This window comes from Myodes glareolus, chromosome 2, assembly GCF_982192425.1.
Source record: "Myodes glareolus chromosome 2, mMyoGla1.1, whole genome shotgun sequence".
Classification (NCBI taxonomy): domain Eukaryota; kingdom Metazoa; phylum Chordata; class Mammalia; order Rodentia; family Cricetidae; genus Myodes; species Myodes glareolus.
Window position 1 is genome coordinate 105,858,384 of NC_142027.1, and position 14,877 is coordinate 105,873,260.

The following is a 14,877-nucleotide window of genomic DNA, read 5'->3' on the forward strand; positions in this document are numbered from 1 at the left end:
CAAGAACTTGTTCTAAAAAATTTCAGACTATTCTGGGCCCAACAATCCAATATTGGCTCAAACTTGAAATAACCTGAAAATAAAAATGACTTAAGAGTTAAAACAAATGCTACAGCTTCTACATCTAACCACGCCACTCCTTTTTCTGAACAAGTGACAGCACACACACCAACAGCCCCACTGCTTCTGATCTAGCACAGAGCTGCCAACACAGCAAGAGGTAGTGGTTAACTGAAGGGACTTCTGCCTATATCACACAGCACAAGGAGCTCAAAATCAAATGACAGCTGGATGTTGTGGCACACGTCTTTAATTGCAGCAATCAGTAGACAGAAGCAGGCAGATCTCTGTGAGTTCCAGCCAGCCCCAGCTACAATTGAGTCTTTGTCTCAAAACAAACAAATACAACAAAACTCCAAATGTCCTCTAAGTATTTTGCATCAAGTGATGTGAATGGGTACACACAGGCCAAAGCACCAAACTACCTCCTCCAGGCAACTCGGTGTGGTGAAAGGCTGTGCTAATATACAGTATAGTTACCAGCCTGTTCTCCTGTCCTGGGGACTATAGCTTTTGGCCACCTTTGGGTGGTCCCACAGAGAGCTGTGCTTGGGAGTCAGCTGCCACAATTGAATAGTCTAACATTTTATGTGACAGTCTGCAGGTCTCAGGGTGAAGCATACTACATAGGGCCCCATGCAGTGTGTACAAGGTGTCAGCAGTCTCATACACCCACGAGGGCAACGCAATTTTTATATGAGCAAAATAAACTAAAGGGTATCACTTCTGCTGGGCGTGATGGCACACACCTTTAACCCCAGCACTAGAGGGGCAGGTGGGCCTCTATGAGTTTGAGGCCAGCCTGGTCTACAAAGCAAGTTCCAGGATAGCCAGAGCTGTTACACAGAGACACCCTGTCTTGAAAAAACAAAAACAAAAGTGTCACTTCTATTCAGTGTCTCAGAAAGGCAGAGATGGTGGGAACTTTTGCCATTGGCTACAGTAAAGACAAGCATGGAAGGTAGAGACAAAATATACTAAGCAGGCCTACTATACGTGCATAGGTACACAGCCAGCAAGCGTCACAGAGAGGCTTGAGTCAGCCATGACAGAACAGTGCACTGCAGCTGCCGACCCAGCGAGACTTCACCCCTCCACACGTGGTAGGCCAGTGAAGCTCAGCTCATCCATGATGAGACAGTTTACACCTGTGGCCATGAGAAGTTTGTCCGCACTGCCATCTCATGCACATTAGCATATAAGCTCCACTCTGTGGACAGACAGCAGATACTCTGAGCATTCCAGAACAATTTCAGTCAGTGCACATGGCAGATCTGCACATGAACATGTGTGTGCACAAACAATTCCAGAGTAAGAGCTTGGTTTGACAAGCTGGAAAGCCAGTGGGTTTAACAACTGTGAAAATAAGCCACATGGTGCTTACCTGGTTTCTTTCTCCTTGGAGGGGGTGGCCCTGCTGGTGCTGATGTGCATGTCTACAGCCTGGCTGTCCCCACTGCTATATGTTGCTGCTGTTGTGACCAGGCGTAAACTGCGGCGGGACATCCTCGGAGAGTCAAACACAGGTTCCAATCTGTGCTCAGTCTCAAAATCCAGGGCATCCGAAGAATAACTAGAACTGGAAAGAGACATGGTTGGAGGAAGCACTGGTTGCCAGGTCAGGAGCCTTGACACTCCTGCGTGCTGACTTTACTGCACTGCAAGTGCAGCCATGCATGGACCTTCGCCAACCCCTTCATCTGCAGACCTCAAGTGGGGAGGCCTGGACCGTCGTCTGAGAACAGTTGTTTAGGGCAAGCAAAGACTCCTAGAATCCTGATGGGGCACTAAGACAGTGACACTCCAAGGACTGAAGTGAGATTAGCGACATGTTCTTGAGAAGAAAATGGAAAGCCCCAGAATACACATTTCATACACTGAAGATAGATGGACATAAAACCCTTCGGAGCCATGGCAAAGACTGTCACTTCCAATGCAATGGATAAAAAGATGCACCATTCTGTGCAGTATCCAGTTTGTTCAGTACAAAAGCTAGCTAGTTCCCCTCTTAGATAACCTGAGGGTGAGGCTATGCTAACCCTATTAGCAGCATCCCTCTTCATCAAGACACAACTAACCCAGTCACTCTGGAAAAGAAGCGGCACATGGTAAGGGTGACAAAAGGTGAGCATGAGGCACCCTGGGAGAAGAAGCAAAGAGTAATGTCAGTCGGGGACCTCACAAGAGCATAAAAAAAGACACAAAGTAGTCAGGGGGGAAGTCCTGCTCTATAGGCAACCCCAGCAGCCAGGAGGAGCCACTAACACGGGGGCCCTAGGGCCTCAAGGGTATAGCTGGAGAAGACCGCACAGGTGAGACGCTAAGTGCCACTAAGAAGGCAGTACAAATGCTTTAGCAGGCGTGGCCTTTAGGACATCAAAGATGCTTGAGCGAGCCAGGAACTTTTAATCCCAGCACTTGGGAGGCAGAGGCAGGAGGATCTCTATGAGTTCAAGGCCAGCCTGGTCTACAAGAGCTAGTTCCAGGACAGGCTCTAAAGCTAAAGAGAAACCCTGTCTCAAAAAAACAAAACAAACAAACAAACAAAACAAAAACCAAAAAAAGATGCTTGAGATAGGGTACACTAGCAAAAAAGCTGAGTCATGATGAGATAAAAGCTGACAGCAGGGTACTAAATGAGAACACTTGCTAGGCCAATTTCAGTGAACCCTAAAATTAGCTTCCTTCTAGTAGAGTACTGTAAACAATTATGGCTTTAGTTTACAAAGACTACATTTAATATCAGAGTTGATCTATAGATAAGAACCAGCATTATGATGGTTTGTATAAGCATGACAAAGGTCAGGTAGTCTTTAATCCCAGCACTCCACAGGCAGAGGCAGGAGGACCTCTGTAGGTTTGAGGACAGCCAGGGCTACACAGTGAAACCCTGTCTCAATAAACAAAAAAAAAAAAGTCAGTGGTGGTGGCGCACGCCTTTAATCCCAGCATGGAGGAGACAGAAGCAGGTGGATCTCTGAGTTCCAGGCCTGACTCCACAGCTACCGAGAAAAATAAAAACAAACAAACAACAAACAACAAAAAGAATAGAAGAATGGTCTCTATAGGCTCATATATTGGAATGCTTAGTCACCAGGGAAAGGAACTATTTGAGAAGGATTAGGAAGTGTGACCTGTTGGTGTAGGTGTGGCCTTGTTGGAGGAAGTATGTCACTGTGGATGGACTTTGCAGTTTCAAAAGCTCACACCAGGCCCAGTGTGCCTCTACCCACTGCCTTCATATCAGGGTGAAGAACTTTCAGCTACTTCTCCAGAGCCATGTCTGCCTGTGTGCTGCTTGCTTCCTGCCACAATGATAAATGGACTAAACTCTGAAATTTTAAGAAGCCCCAATTAAATGCTTTAGTTTATAGAAGCTGCTTTGGTCATGGTGTCTTTTCATGGAATAGAACACTAAGATACACACCATCTCGGCTTCCCATTCCTCCACCCATTCACCCTCAGACTCTAGCTGCTGGGTAAGGGATCCTCATAGCTCAGGGTGCATTTGACCCTATGGTGTGGTAGGAAGAGCTCAGACTGTCTATTGCCACTGTCTGCAAAGGACCAGAACTGTCTAGCCAGAGAAGTGAGGCCTACCACATGGAGGCTAAGAGAAAACAGAAACTGCCCCACTCACACTGCTGACTATAGTCTGGATATGAAGTGGCACCATGTTATGTGATGAGCGTTTCATACATACATGGTTTATATGTGCAGGTCAGAGGACAACTTACGAGGGACAGTTCTTTCTTCCCATCATTTAGGTACCAGGGATAGGAGTTAGTTCACTGGGCTCAGTGAGAACACATGAATCAACCCAGTAAGCCATCTCCACAGACTCTAGAATTTACTTTGTAGCCCAGACAAGTCCCTAACCTACTGCCTCTGTTCTCCTGTGTGGCAGTTGCAGACTTGCAGACACACACACACACACACACACACACACACACACACACGGCTCCTCAAAAAGGAAGCCTGACACACACCCTTCCTTCCTGCAGGATCCTGTAGCCATGTCCTGTGCCCTGTACTGAGTTCCTCCCACCCTCCAGGGACCGTTCCTTCTTAGTCACTTCTTCCACTCTCTCCACACCTTAGATTCTCTCTTCGGTGAGAGACTCTCAGCAGGGCTCCAAAGTGAAAAGTAACAAGCACTCTTGGCTATATCATACCCAGTTCCACCTGACCAGCTGCTCCCTGAGGTACCTGGCTTTGAGCAACTGACTCACTAACAATGTTCAGTCTCACCATGGTTGGCTTTCCACTGCACTTGGCCTGCTGCAGGCTCCTGGCTCCCAGGCACACTGAGGCTGGCTCACTGCAGCCACCTCTCATCCTATATGCAGCCTTCCTCCTAGCAGAGGAAAAGCAGTGACTGCCTGCAGAGCATATAGCTCTGAGTCTGACGACTTCTGGGGGAGGCATCCTCCCTGAGGGAGGCCATCAACAGCTGCCATGACCCTTGTGAGCAGCTGACTGGGCTGACAACAGGTGGGTCAAGGAACAACAAAAGCCATCTCAAGTCTCTCTAGACTGTGACACAAAACTTCATCACACTACTGGGCATGAAGCCATGCCAGTGAAGAAGGCCATAACTGAACTTCAGTACCAGGCTAGTGAGATCCTCTCTGAAAAAAACAAACACAGTAGTTGCAGAGAAAAATTAGTAAAGTGCTTGAAATACAAGTGGGAGGACTTGAGTCCAATCCCAAGCACCCACACACAAAAAAGCAAGTGTGGGTGGCCTGTGGTGGTAACGCCAGCACTGGGGAGACAACAGGCAGATCTCCCTGCCAGCCTCGCTGAAATAGTGAGCCCCAAGTTCAAATCCTGTCTCAAAAAACAAGGTAGATGACACTGAAGTTGATATCTGACTTCAACACACACATATACCTGTAGGCACACAAATATGAAAACCTAGAAATGTCTTACATAGACACAAACAATAAGACTCAAACTTCTAGACCTAATACCACTTCACAGGAAATATAAGTAGACTCAAGAAAGAAGTTATTGAAACACAGGGTGAGGATCCTGCTTGGGTTGATGTGAAAACTCCCTATGAGCAAATGGAGATGGATCTGGGAAACTTTATTCTTTTTTTTAAATTCCCTATGTAGACCCAACTGGCCTCAAACAGAGTTCCACCAGCCTCTACTTCTTGGGTGCTGAAGTTAAAGATCACATTCCCACCAAAACTAGGCATGAGGGAGTCAGTATCACTGCAGGATGGAGCAGGAGGCAGCAGACCAACTTCTCCATTCTCTCCAAATTCTCACAGTGCACGCATTTTCCAAGAGAAAGCCATTTTACTTAAAGCCATGGAGGCTCTGGATGGTCACTGAGATGGCTAAGAATTAAAGCTGCTGAACCAGTGCTGGCACGGGTTAGCAGGTGTTACCGGAGGAGAGTAGGTGCAGCTGCTCTGCCTCCTGCCACACTGACCATCTGACTGGGACCATGACAAGTTTTCACAGAAGCTGAGACCAAAAGCCTGGAACTACACCCACAGGATCCCTATGCCATGACTGTGCCTCGGCTTACTGTCCCCCACTGGGTCTTCCCTTCACCTCTGTCAGCCCAGCTTCACTGTTCCAACTCTGCTCTGTGCTACTGTCTGAGCCATGCTGTCCATGGCCTACAGCAATCTGCCCATGGCCTATGACAATCTCACTTACTTTGGGGGCCCAACTGCAACCCACTGGTTACTGGTTCAGATCCACAGTCACATTTGTCAATCCTGTCTACCCAATGACCCAACTAAAACTGGGACTACCACTACTGGCTCTCACTGAGCACCACCCACCTCTGTGTTCTTGACAGTCTGGCCTACTCAGTCCTATATACTTTAAGTATAGCTCCATGGATTAAATCCTCAGACGGACCCAGTCTACATACCTAACACGTTGCTACCTTGCCACCACTCCTCCGCATCACCTGTCCACAGACCCATAAGCCTAACTGAACAAAGGCTATGAACGTCACTGTAGCCAAGCACAGGTTTCCCTGGACACATGGATTAACACTGTACTTAAAACAGGTCATAAAGGCTAAAAATAAGTCAGTAAGAATAACTGTTTCTATATTCCCAGATAGGCTCAAGGAAGTCACCTGAGCTAGCCACTCATTTACTCCTGACATGTTACAAGCTCCAGGCCAAAACATCATTGTGAGTTTGAGGCCAGCCTGGGCTACATGGGGACAATTTGTCTCAAAACAGAAACTGAGCCTAGCAAGTATCCCTTGCAAGTGCAGCTGGACTAAGGATGGGAATGGAAAGCAGAGTGGTCACACATCACAGCTGACCACTGCTGTCCAAAACAATCTTCTTAGGGCCGGGGAGGTAATTCATAATAAAAGTGCATGCCAAGATGGTGTGAGAAAGGCATGGAAACATGTCTGTAATCCCAGTGCTCAGGAAGCAGAAATCCCGGAACAAACAGGCTAGCTAGACTAACCAAACTGGTGAGCTCTGAATTCAGTGAGAGCCTGCATCATTAAAAAAGTTAAGAGGAAACAAGGAAGATACTCACTGTCTACCTCTAGCCTCCACATACATACACCCATATGCCCACACACATGTAAGTATGTGTACACACACACAAACATGGTGTTTTCTTTAGTTATTTCCTGATTTCTTTTAGGTTTTCTTGTGGATTCACCTTATAGGTAAAGCCACTGGACAATGACTCAGCACATACATCCCGTGTGCCTCTCACATCTTGCCAGGCACCCAAGTTTTCCTGCCTGCCAGTCATGCCCTAACCTACTAGGACAACTCATTCTCGTCGGCACACACCACAGCTTGGAGTGAGACCCTCTGCAATCACTCTTCCCATTAGGCAAACTGGAAAGGAACAGAGCAGCAAGCAGTTACTGAGGCTCAAACGACCCAAAGAACAGGAATATCCTATCTGGAGCACGCTCCTCGAATCTGGCCTTCCAAAGGCAGCCCCTAAATCAGTGTCTCTCAGGAGATGCCCAAACTATTGACAAAACACTGGTCACACTCTCAGGCTTGCTCCCAACCATGGCCACAGGGTGGAGCCTGACATAGTGAGTCACTCAAAGTGACTAACACCTGAGTCACTGCAAGAGGTGTCTCAGAAGCCCACCGCTCTAGGAGCCAATCACATCCTCCATGTTCACATGGTTGTGAAGAACTCAACGCTGTGTGCTGAGGCCTTGTGGCACTGCACCCCAAAGAGGGGGCACTCACTCACCTGAGTGCGTAGGTGTAGCCAGTGTTCTCCGGTACACACTGGGGTGGAGTGTATGTATGTAGCCGAGAAAAATCCATGTTCACTGTCTCAGACCATGCTGCAAAGGGAACAGAAGAGGACTAGGTGTTAAAGAATTAGCACAAGTCCAGAGATCGGGTTTGCAGCTGCGTTTTGATTGTTAACAGATGACAGTTTTTCCTAGTCCCAAGTCAAAGCTTCTGCCATGTGTCAGCTCCAAACGTACACATAAAAATGAAACTCCGGTCACCCAAGCATACCCACCAGGGTTGGGTCCCAGAACCCCAGTTTTCTCATGGTGAGATGGGAGGTAAGGTAGGAGAAGTCCCACAAGTGCACAAGTCAGCCAGCCTGGTATACAACCCCTGCCTCAAACAGGGCAGAAGGCAAGGAACAACACTTGCTGCTGTCCTCTGACCTTCACACCGGTACATCTGCACACACACACCATATACAACTCCCCCCCACACACACACACAAAACTAAAACCAAAAGATAACAAGTGGGCGAGGCGTGGTAATAATCCTAGCACTAGAAAGCCTGAAGCAGAAGAATTATCTTGAGTTTGAAGCCAGCATGGTCTACAAACCAAGAACCTCACTAAAAATAAAAACTAGCAAGAGGGTTTCTGCTAATTTTATAAAATGCACATAATTGACTTTTACTTTATGAAATAAAATTGTCTTAGGAAAGAAAACTAGCAAGAGAAATCTTGGGCCAGTTTATAATGACATAAACTGGGCACTTTGCAAGAAACCCTGACAGTGACTCCAGAGTCCTTTTTTGAAATGTTGAAAACTGACTTTCCATTTCTTTCCTCTTTTTTGTTTTTCAAGACAAAGTTTCTCTGGGTAACTGCTACCTTTGCCTCCCAAGTGCTAGGATTAAAGACATGCACCACCATATCAGACTAAAAGTTTATTTCATTTTTGAGGTTTCTCTATGCAGTCCTGGAACTCATTATATAGATAAGACTGCACTCAAACTCACAAAGATTCCCCTGCCTCTGCTCCCTTAGTGATGGTGTTAAAGGCATGCACCACCACACTTTCCATTTCTAGAAGGTGTCATACGCTCTAGCATTAAGACTAGCATTAAGAAAAAGAGGATGTCAGACGATGGTGGCTCACACCTTTAATTCCAGCACTCAGGAGGCAGAGGAAGGAGGACCTCTGTGAGTCTGAGGCCAGCCTGGTCTACAAAGCGAGTTCCAGGACAGCCAGGACTGTTTCACAGAGAAACCCTGCAGAAAAACAAAAACCAACCGAACAAAAGAACACAAAAAAGAAAAAAGATGACGAATTTTCATCCATGGTCAGAGAGAGCAGCACTGCCATCCTTTGCTGCAAAGCTGAGGTTTGTAGGAATATCTCAGAACCGAACAAGAAACCCAGTAGCAAAGAACAGAAGGATCAGCAAAAGTTGCAGACTTCTATACCTTCTCCCTTTAGGCAAACATAAAACTGTGGTGAGCACATTGCTTCTCAGGTTCTCATCTTCCCTTCTTGACAATGACTCAAATCTTCCTGCAGCTAAAAGTACGAGGCACACGTTTGCATGCACACACACATTTATGGAATGTATTCCAACTCCTCATAAAGGTGGGAAACAGCTCAGTGGAATTGTGTTTAAGACTACACACTTACTATTCACAAGGCCCCAGGTTCCACCCCAGAAATGAAAAACAAAATAAAATACAACTACTCCTGATAGTAATGGGAATCATAGTCCACTGAAAATCTAGGGAAACACAGTGGTGGCTGATACCTGCAACTCCAGCACGCTGAGGCAGGAGGAACGTCATGAATTCCAGACCAGTCTCATCTACAGGTAAAACCCTGTCTATGCTGGGCGATGGTGAAATGCACCTTTAATCCCAGCACTGGGATCTCTGAGTTCAAGGCCAGCCTGGTCTACAGAACAAGTTCCAGGACAGCCAGGACTATACAGAGAAACCCTGTCTCAAAAAAACAAAACAAACCTAAATGTTTTTGTTTTGTTGTTTGTTTTTAAAAGAGGGACACCAAACCAAACCAATCAAACAGAACAAAGAAAGCCAGGCATGGTGGTTCAAGCCTGTAACTCCAGAGCTCAGGAGGTAGAAACAAGAGGAACACTGACATTTTGAAGCCTGCTAGGCTACAAAGCACAATTCTGTCTCATAAAATGAGTTAAAACCAAATATGAGAAGAAAATAAAATAGAAAATAGGAATATCCTAAACAAAAAATTATATGTGAATAACAGTTTTAAAAGCCATATTAAAAGGACTTTCATTACATCATTTTCTGTTTAGAGATTTAATTTTTTAATGAATGTGAGCATTTTGCCTGCATATATGTATACGCACCATGTGCATAACTGGTGCTCACAGAAACCAGAAGAGGGTGTTGTATCCCCTGGAACTGCAGTCACAGAGGGCTATGGATGCTGGTAAGTGAACCTGGGTCCAATGCAAGAGCAGGAAGTATTCTTACCCACTGAGCCATGAGACAGGCCCTAACACTATTTTCCTTAAAATAGCCCAAATACTCCTTTAAAATAAGACACTCATATTGGTATCTCTATGGTAACACATGCCTATCATCCCAACATCTGGGAGACACAGGTAAGGAGGATCAGGTGTTTTAGGCCAGCCTGGGATGTGAGATCATGTGTCACAAAATGCACTACAACACCAATTCTCTTTTCCTTCCTTCCTTCCTTCCTTCCTTCCTTCCTTCCTTCCTTCCTTCCTTCCTTCTTCCCTCCCTCTCTCCCTTCCTTCTTTCTTTCGGTTTTTCAAGACAGGGTTTCTCTGTAGCTTTGGAGCCTGCCCTGGAACTAGCTCTTGCAGACCAGGCTGGCCTTGAACTCACAGAGATCCACTGGCCTCTGCCTCCAGAGTGCTGCCACTAAAGATGTGCACCACCACCACCCAGCTGTTTCTTCTTCTTCTTCTTCTTCTTTTTAGAAAAGAAGAGAGAAGTCTCATGGTTTCTTTTAGATAATCCTCCAACTCATGACTCAAGCAATCCTTCTGCCTCAGCCTCCTGAGCAGCTAGGACAGCAGGTACTTGTCACCACACCCAGGAGGTCTAAGAACTTCACAGCACACTTAAGTGTGAGAAAACATTTCAGCCTGCCAGCCACTCCTGGCAGGTGAGAGGACATGCTGACAACCTTCTGCAGGTAACAGTAACTGCTGAACCCAATAATGCCTGATACCTGCTTAGCTGCTCCATCCCCCTCTTTGTATGTTAGGGACACTTGAACAGACCCAAACAAGAACGTCAAGGCACAGAACTTGACAACGCGTCACTGGCTCCAACCTCCTGGCAGGCTCTAGGGTCTCACGCACACTGCTCCCCAACCCCCGAACAACAGGGCCCCGCCCTAGTAGAATGTAATAATGGATTCTGACCAGGTGACCGGAACACTTTGGGCCAAATGACAACATCAGTAACCACTCCTATTGTCTTTCTTCAGAACAGGTGTTCAACTACTTCTTGTTATCCTGTTATCTACTTGACATCAAAATCAAACTTCCTACCTTCATTCCCCAAAAGGACTTTTCACTATCCAGTCTTCCGGCAACTGCATTGTTTGGCAGGGTCAAACCTGAGCCTAAAGTCACCACTGACTTCCACCAAGTTCTCCACAACTGTAATCTGAACACCCTGGTGGAAGGGGCACTTTTGGCCTGGCTCAACCCCCAGGACTTGCAGAGCAATGCCAAAGTCCAATGGCTAACGCCTGCAAGCCCTGATAAGGATGGAAGACCAGGGATCACTGGGGTAATAGCAGAGGGAGACTCAGCCCTGCCATCCCACTCACACCACCTATATGGAACAGCGAAGTCTCAAACAGCCAAGCCTTGGTTCCCAAAGCAAGGGAGCAGGGACATGTAAGAGAGTACATGTTTTTCTATCTGTAGGAATACCTCAGCATGAGATGAATGTTCCAGGACAGAGGAGGCCACACATCCTCTGCACACCCTGGCCACTGCACAGCTCATCTCAGTTCCCAGTCAGTGGAACACCCCATGCCACCATCTAAGGAGAACCTAACTTCCTTTCAGCACAAATGTTCAAGAAGAAAGACAACCAGGGGCCACATGTCAGCTTCCTATCTAAGGCTGGAAGATCCATAGAAAGGGGCAGCTGAGGGTGATGGGCTCTGAAAAGGTGTCTGATGGACTGAGATGCAAAGGCGATGCCACACAGAATACTAGTGTGAATACATACTGAGCCTAGACATCTATGTCTGGGGCAGGACAAGGAGGAAGCAGTAACCATGACATCATGACTGAACAAACCCTGAACCCTCTCCCCCCACCATTAAACCTGATGCTGCTTCTTGAATCTAGAAAGTCATAGGATCACATTCTCCAGAGAAAGTCTACTAAACACAAAGTTGTGTGCAGATCATCAAACTCCCTGTTTCCCAATATTGCTTAGTGAGGACACTGACCTCAACATCTGCCCTGGGCCCAAACTCACCAGTCCAGTGGTCTACTGATGGTCCAGGCAATCATCCCAGAAACATGACTGCACACACAGGTTCACATACATGAGCATGCACACACATATACTCTCCAAAGAGCAACAACAGGCCAAATTTGTACAAGGCTCTGAAGGAAAGGCACAGAATTTGTCAGACAGGAAAGCAGCCCACTCCTTCTCAAAGCTCACTGCAGATCTGATTTACAGCACAACAGTTACCATTAAAATTTATTTTACTCTTTGATACATACCTGTAATCAATGCTATTCAGGAAGCTGAGGCAGAAGGATTGCGAATTCAAGGCCACCCTGGGCTATGTAGAGTAAGATGATCTCATAAAACCAAAACACAGAGGACAGAATGGACACAAGGCAGAGCCTGACAGACACACACTGCAACGCTAGCTGTGTTACTTTCTGGGAATATATGCTGTGTTTGAGTTAAAAAAGACAAAGCTTCCTCATCAGAGTGGTTCAAGTTCCCAGCTGTTGAGAGAGGAGAGAGAGAGAGAGAGAGAGAGAGAGAATATGAGCTGGCAAGATGGCTCAGCATATCAAAGCACTTGGAGCCAAGCCAAACAAACTTGAGTTCTAATCCCTGGGACACACACAGTAAAGAACTGAGAACTGGCTCCACAAGTTGTTCTCTGACCTCCACACATGCACACCACCACACGAGTGCCTTCCTTCTGCCTGTGTCTCTCCCTCTCCCTCTCTGTCTCTCTCTCTCTCATACACACAGAAAGAAACAATAAATAAATTTGTTAAGTTTAAAAATAAGTTTTTAAAAAAGATTTGTTTCCTCCCAGGCCAGCAATTCCAGAAATGAAAGATTAACTTAACCCTGCCCTGAACAAAAGACAAAAGTCCACTGATCAGCATGGATGATGGCTCAGCCACACCTGGACCCTCACAAGCTCATGCCACCACCTACAGGTCAACTGCAATCTGCTGCTCCTCCTTCTGATGTTCAAGAACAGGCTTAGCATATCCACACTGCTCCATCTCCAAGGCCCCATCATCTGCTGACTGAGTCTGCCTCCTAGTTCGCCCTGAAGAGCCTGCTCTGTGAAGCTCAGTGTGTGGGACTGTTGGGAAATGATGTGCACCTATAGGCTGAAGGGCAGCAAAACTCTAACTGAAGAAATGTAACTTTTTTGACAGCACCAGAAACCCCTGAAAAGAAACTGTTGGTCATCAGAGGTCCTGTCACTCCTCCAGCCTTTCTGGCTACCTGAACCAGTGTCACCACTGACATGACTTTGTTCATACCATGCTCCTTCACAGGTGCCCTGGCCTCTAAAACAAGGATTTGTTTGAAGTCAGCTTGGTGCTGGGGCAAAGGCAGGAGCTGAGTGCAGGCTCCAGAGCACTAGCCTAGTACACTGGCCTACAGAACCTAAGGCGGAGAACCAGGGCTCCAGCCAAAGCTGACACAGAAGACTTCCAAGTCACAGCTGCCTTCCAAGTCCTTCATACGAGGAGGGCCTACCTTTGTTCTGTGCTTATGCTGCCCAGGAGAACACAGGTCAGATAAGGAAACTTCTCAGATGCAAGCTCTGCTTTCAGTCTAAGGAATTGCTTACTGTTTGTGTTTCTTTTCTAATACCAAGGATAGAACCCAGGGCTTTCGCATGCTAGGCAAATGCTCTACCCTGAGCCATGGCACCAGTCCTGGAAGTGTTTTTATAAGTAGGCACAGCTCAGCAGGGTCTTTCAGCCACAGATTTCTCACTCAACACCACTCTCCCCATGAAGGATGCACATACAAAGCCCAGGTCTTATCTTAAAGTGAGCTTCAGTCCTTCCACCCTATCATCTGAATGTTTGTCACCGAGAATGCCTGTACCTATTTCACAGCAAAACAGAGAACACAGCAGGAAAATTTCAGGAATAAATTAAATATAGCTTCACGCAAACAACACAAACCTAAAACAAGAACAGAATTGCAGCTCTCAAATAAACAAGTACAATCTTTCTACTGGTTCCTGCTGGGGGCCACAGCTGGGGACAGCTGCTTGGGTTAGGCCTGAGGTTACTGGTCACACAAGAGATTTGATCTGCACCCACAGTGATGAAACCTTATGTGAAAAATGGCGGAGCACTTGGTCTCAGAGACATTGTGAAAGACAAACTTAAAAACTGATGGCAGCACCTCCTTCTGTCTCTGGGAAGGTGGAAGATGCTGCAGTTGGGGTTAGCATCTCCTGGCACTGTCAATAAAGCACATCCAGCCAACCACATCACAGCTTTAGCCACAAATCATGAGGACCACATCATGTCTTAAAACCACTTTCCACACCATTTGAGGTCAAACCCCACAGACTCAGGTCTGAGAGTCTGCCCCACTACAATCCAAGGGGGTGGGGAGTACATAATGCCAGGCCCTCCTCCAGCTTCCCAGGAAGCACCATCTGTCAAGGCCTCACCCCTCAGTGGTACTCTGAAACCCCATCATACCCTAACTGATAGTGAGTGCTCCTGCAGTCCTTCCAGACAGATGCCTCACCGGATCTGTCCCTACAGGACCTTCCTGAAGAACCAGGGAAGCACAGCCACACAGATACAGCACAGGCATCACGTACACACATGTTCCACCTCCACCTCACTGACTCACCATCACCTAGGACTTGGCTTTGCACAGCAGCCAGGTGCTACCCAGCAGGCTCAATGACTATGTCCACTGTCAAGAAAAATACAGGGAAAAATTTGTTTCCTTGGTCTCTTTTTTGCAGTGCATAAAATGAAACCCAGGACATTTCAAATGCTAGGAAAGCGCTCTACAGATGAGGATATCCCAGAGTAACTTCTGTAAAATCAAATTTCTGCTAGGCCTAGCCTACAACTACAGAGACTGATGGAGAAGGATTGTGAGTTCCAAGCCCACATGCCTACATAGCAAAGTCCTTCTTGCCTCAAAAACAAAGAATTCTGCCACACCTATTTTAAAAAATCAGTATTAAACACACATGCACACACTCACTTTAGACCAGAGTTGGTAGGGCATGCATCTAACTAAGCAATGGGAAAGATGAGGTAGGAGTATAGGGAATTAGAGGCCAGCCTGGGCTACAAAGGTAAACTTAAAAAA

General features: G+C 46.6%; 1 protein-coding gene across 8 annotated transcripts in view; it reads right to left on the reverse strand.

The window, feature by feature from the left end:
- The window catches only part of Sun1 (Sad1 and UNC84 domain containing 1), a 47,574-nt gene that overhangs the window by 24,911 nt on the left and 7,786 nt on the right, over positions 1-14,877 (reverse strand). For 6 of the 8 annotated variants that reach the window (XM_048436949.3, XM_085683200.2, XM_048436948.3 and 3 more), the window contains exons 2-3: positions 7,287-7,383; positions 1,445-1,639 (exon numbers count right to left, since the gene is read on the reverse strand). In XM_048436949.3, the coding sequence (XP_048292906.1) occupies positions 1,445-1,639; positions 7,287-7,363 (272 nt within the window). In that variant the 5' untranslated portion in view covers positions 7,364-7,383. Of the gene's footprint in view, positions 1-1,444; positions 1,640-7,286; positions 7,384-10,510; positions 10,635-12,038; positions 12,063-14,877 lie in introns of those variants that run through there. The other 2 variants (XM_087903355.1, XM_048436943.3) reach the window with 2 other exon arrangements.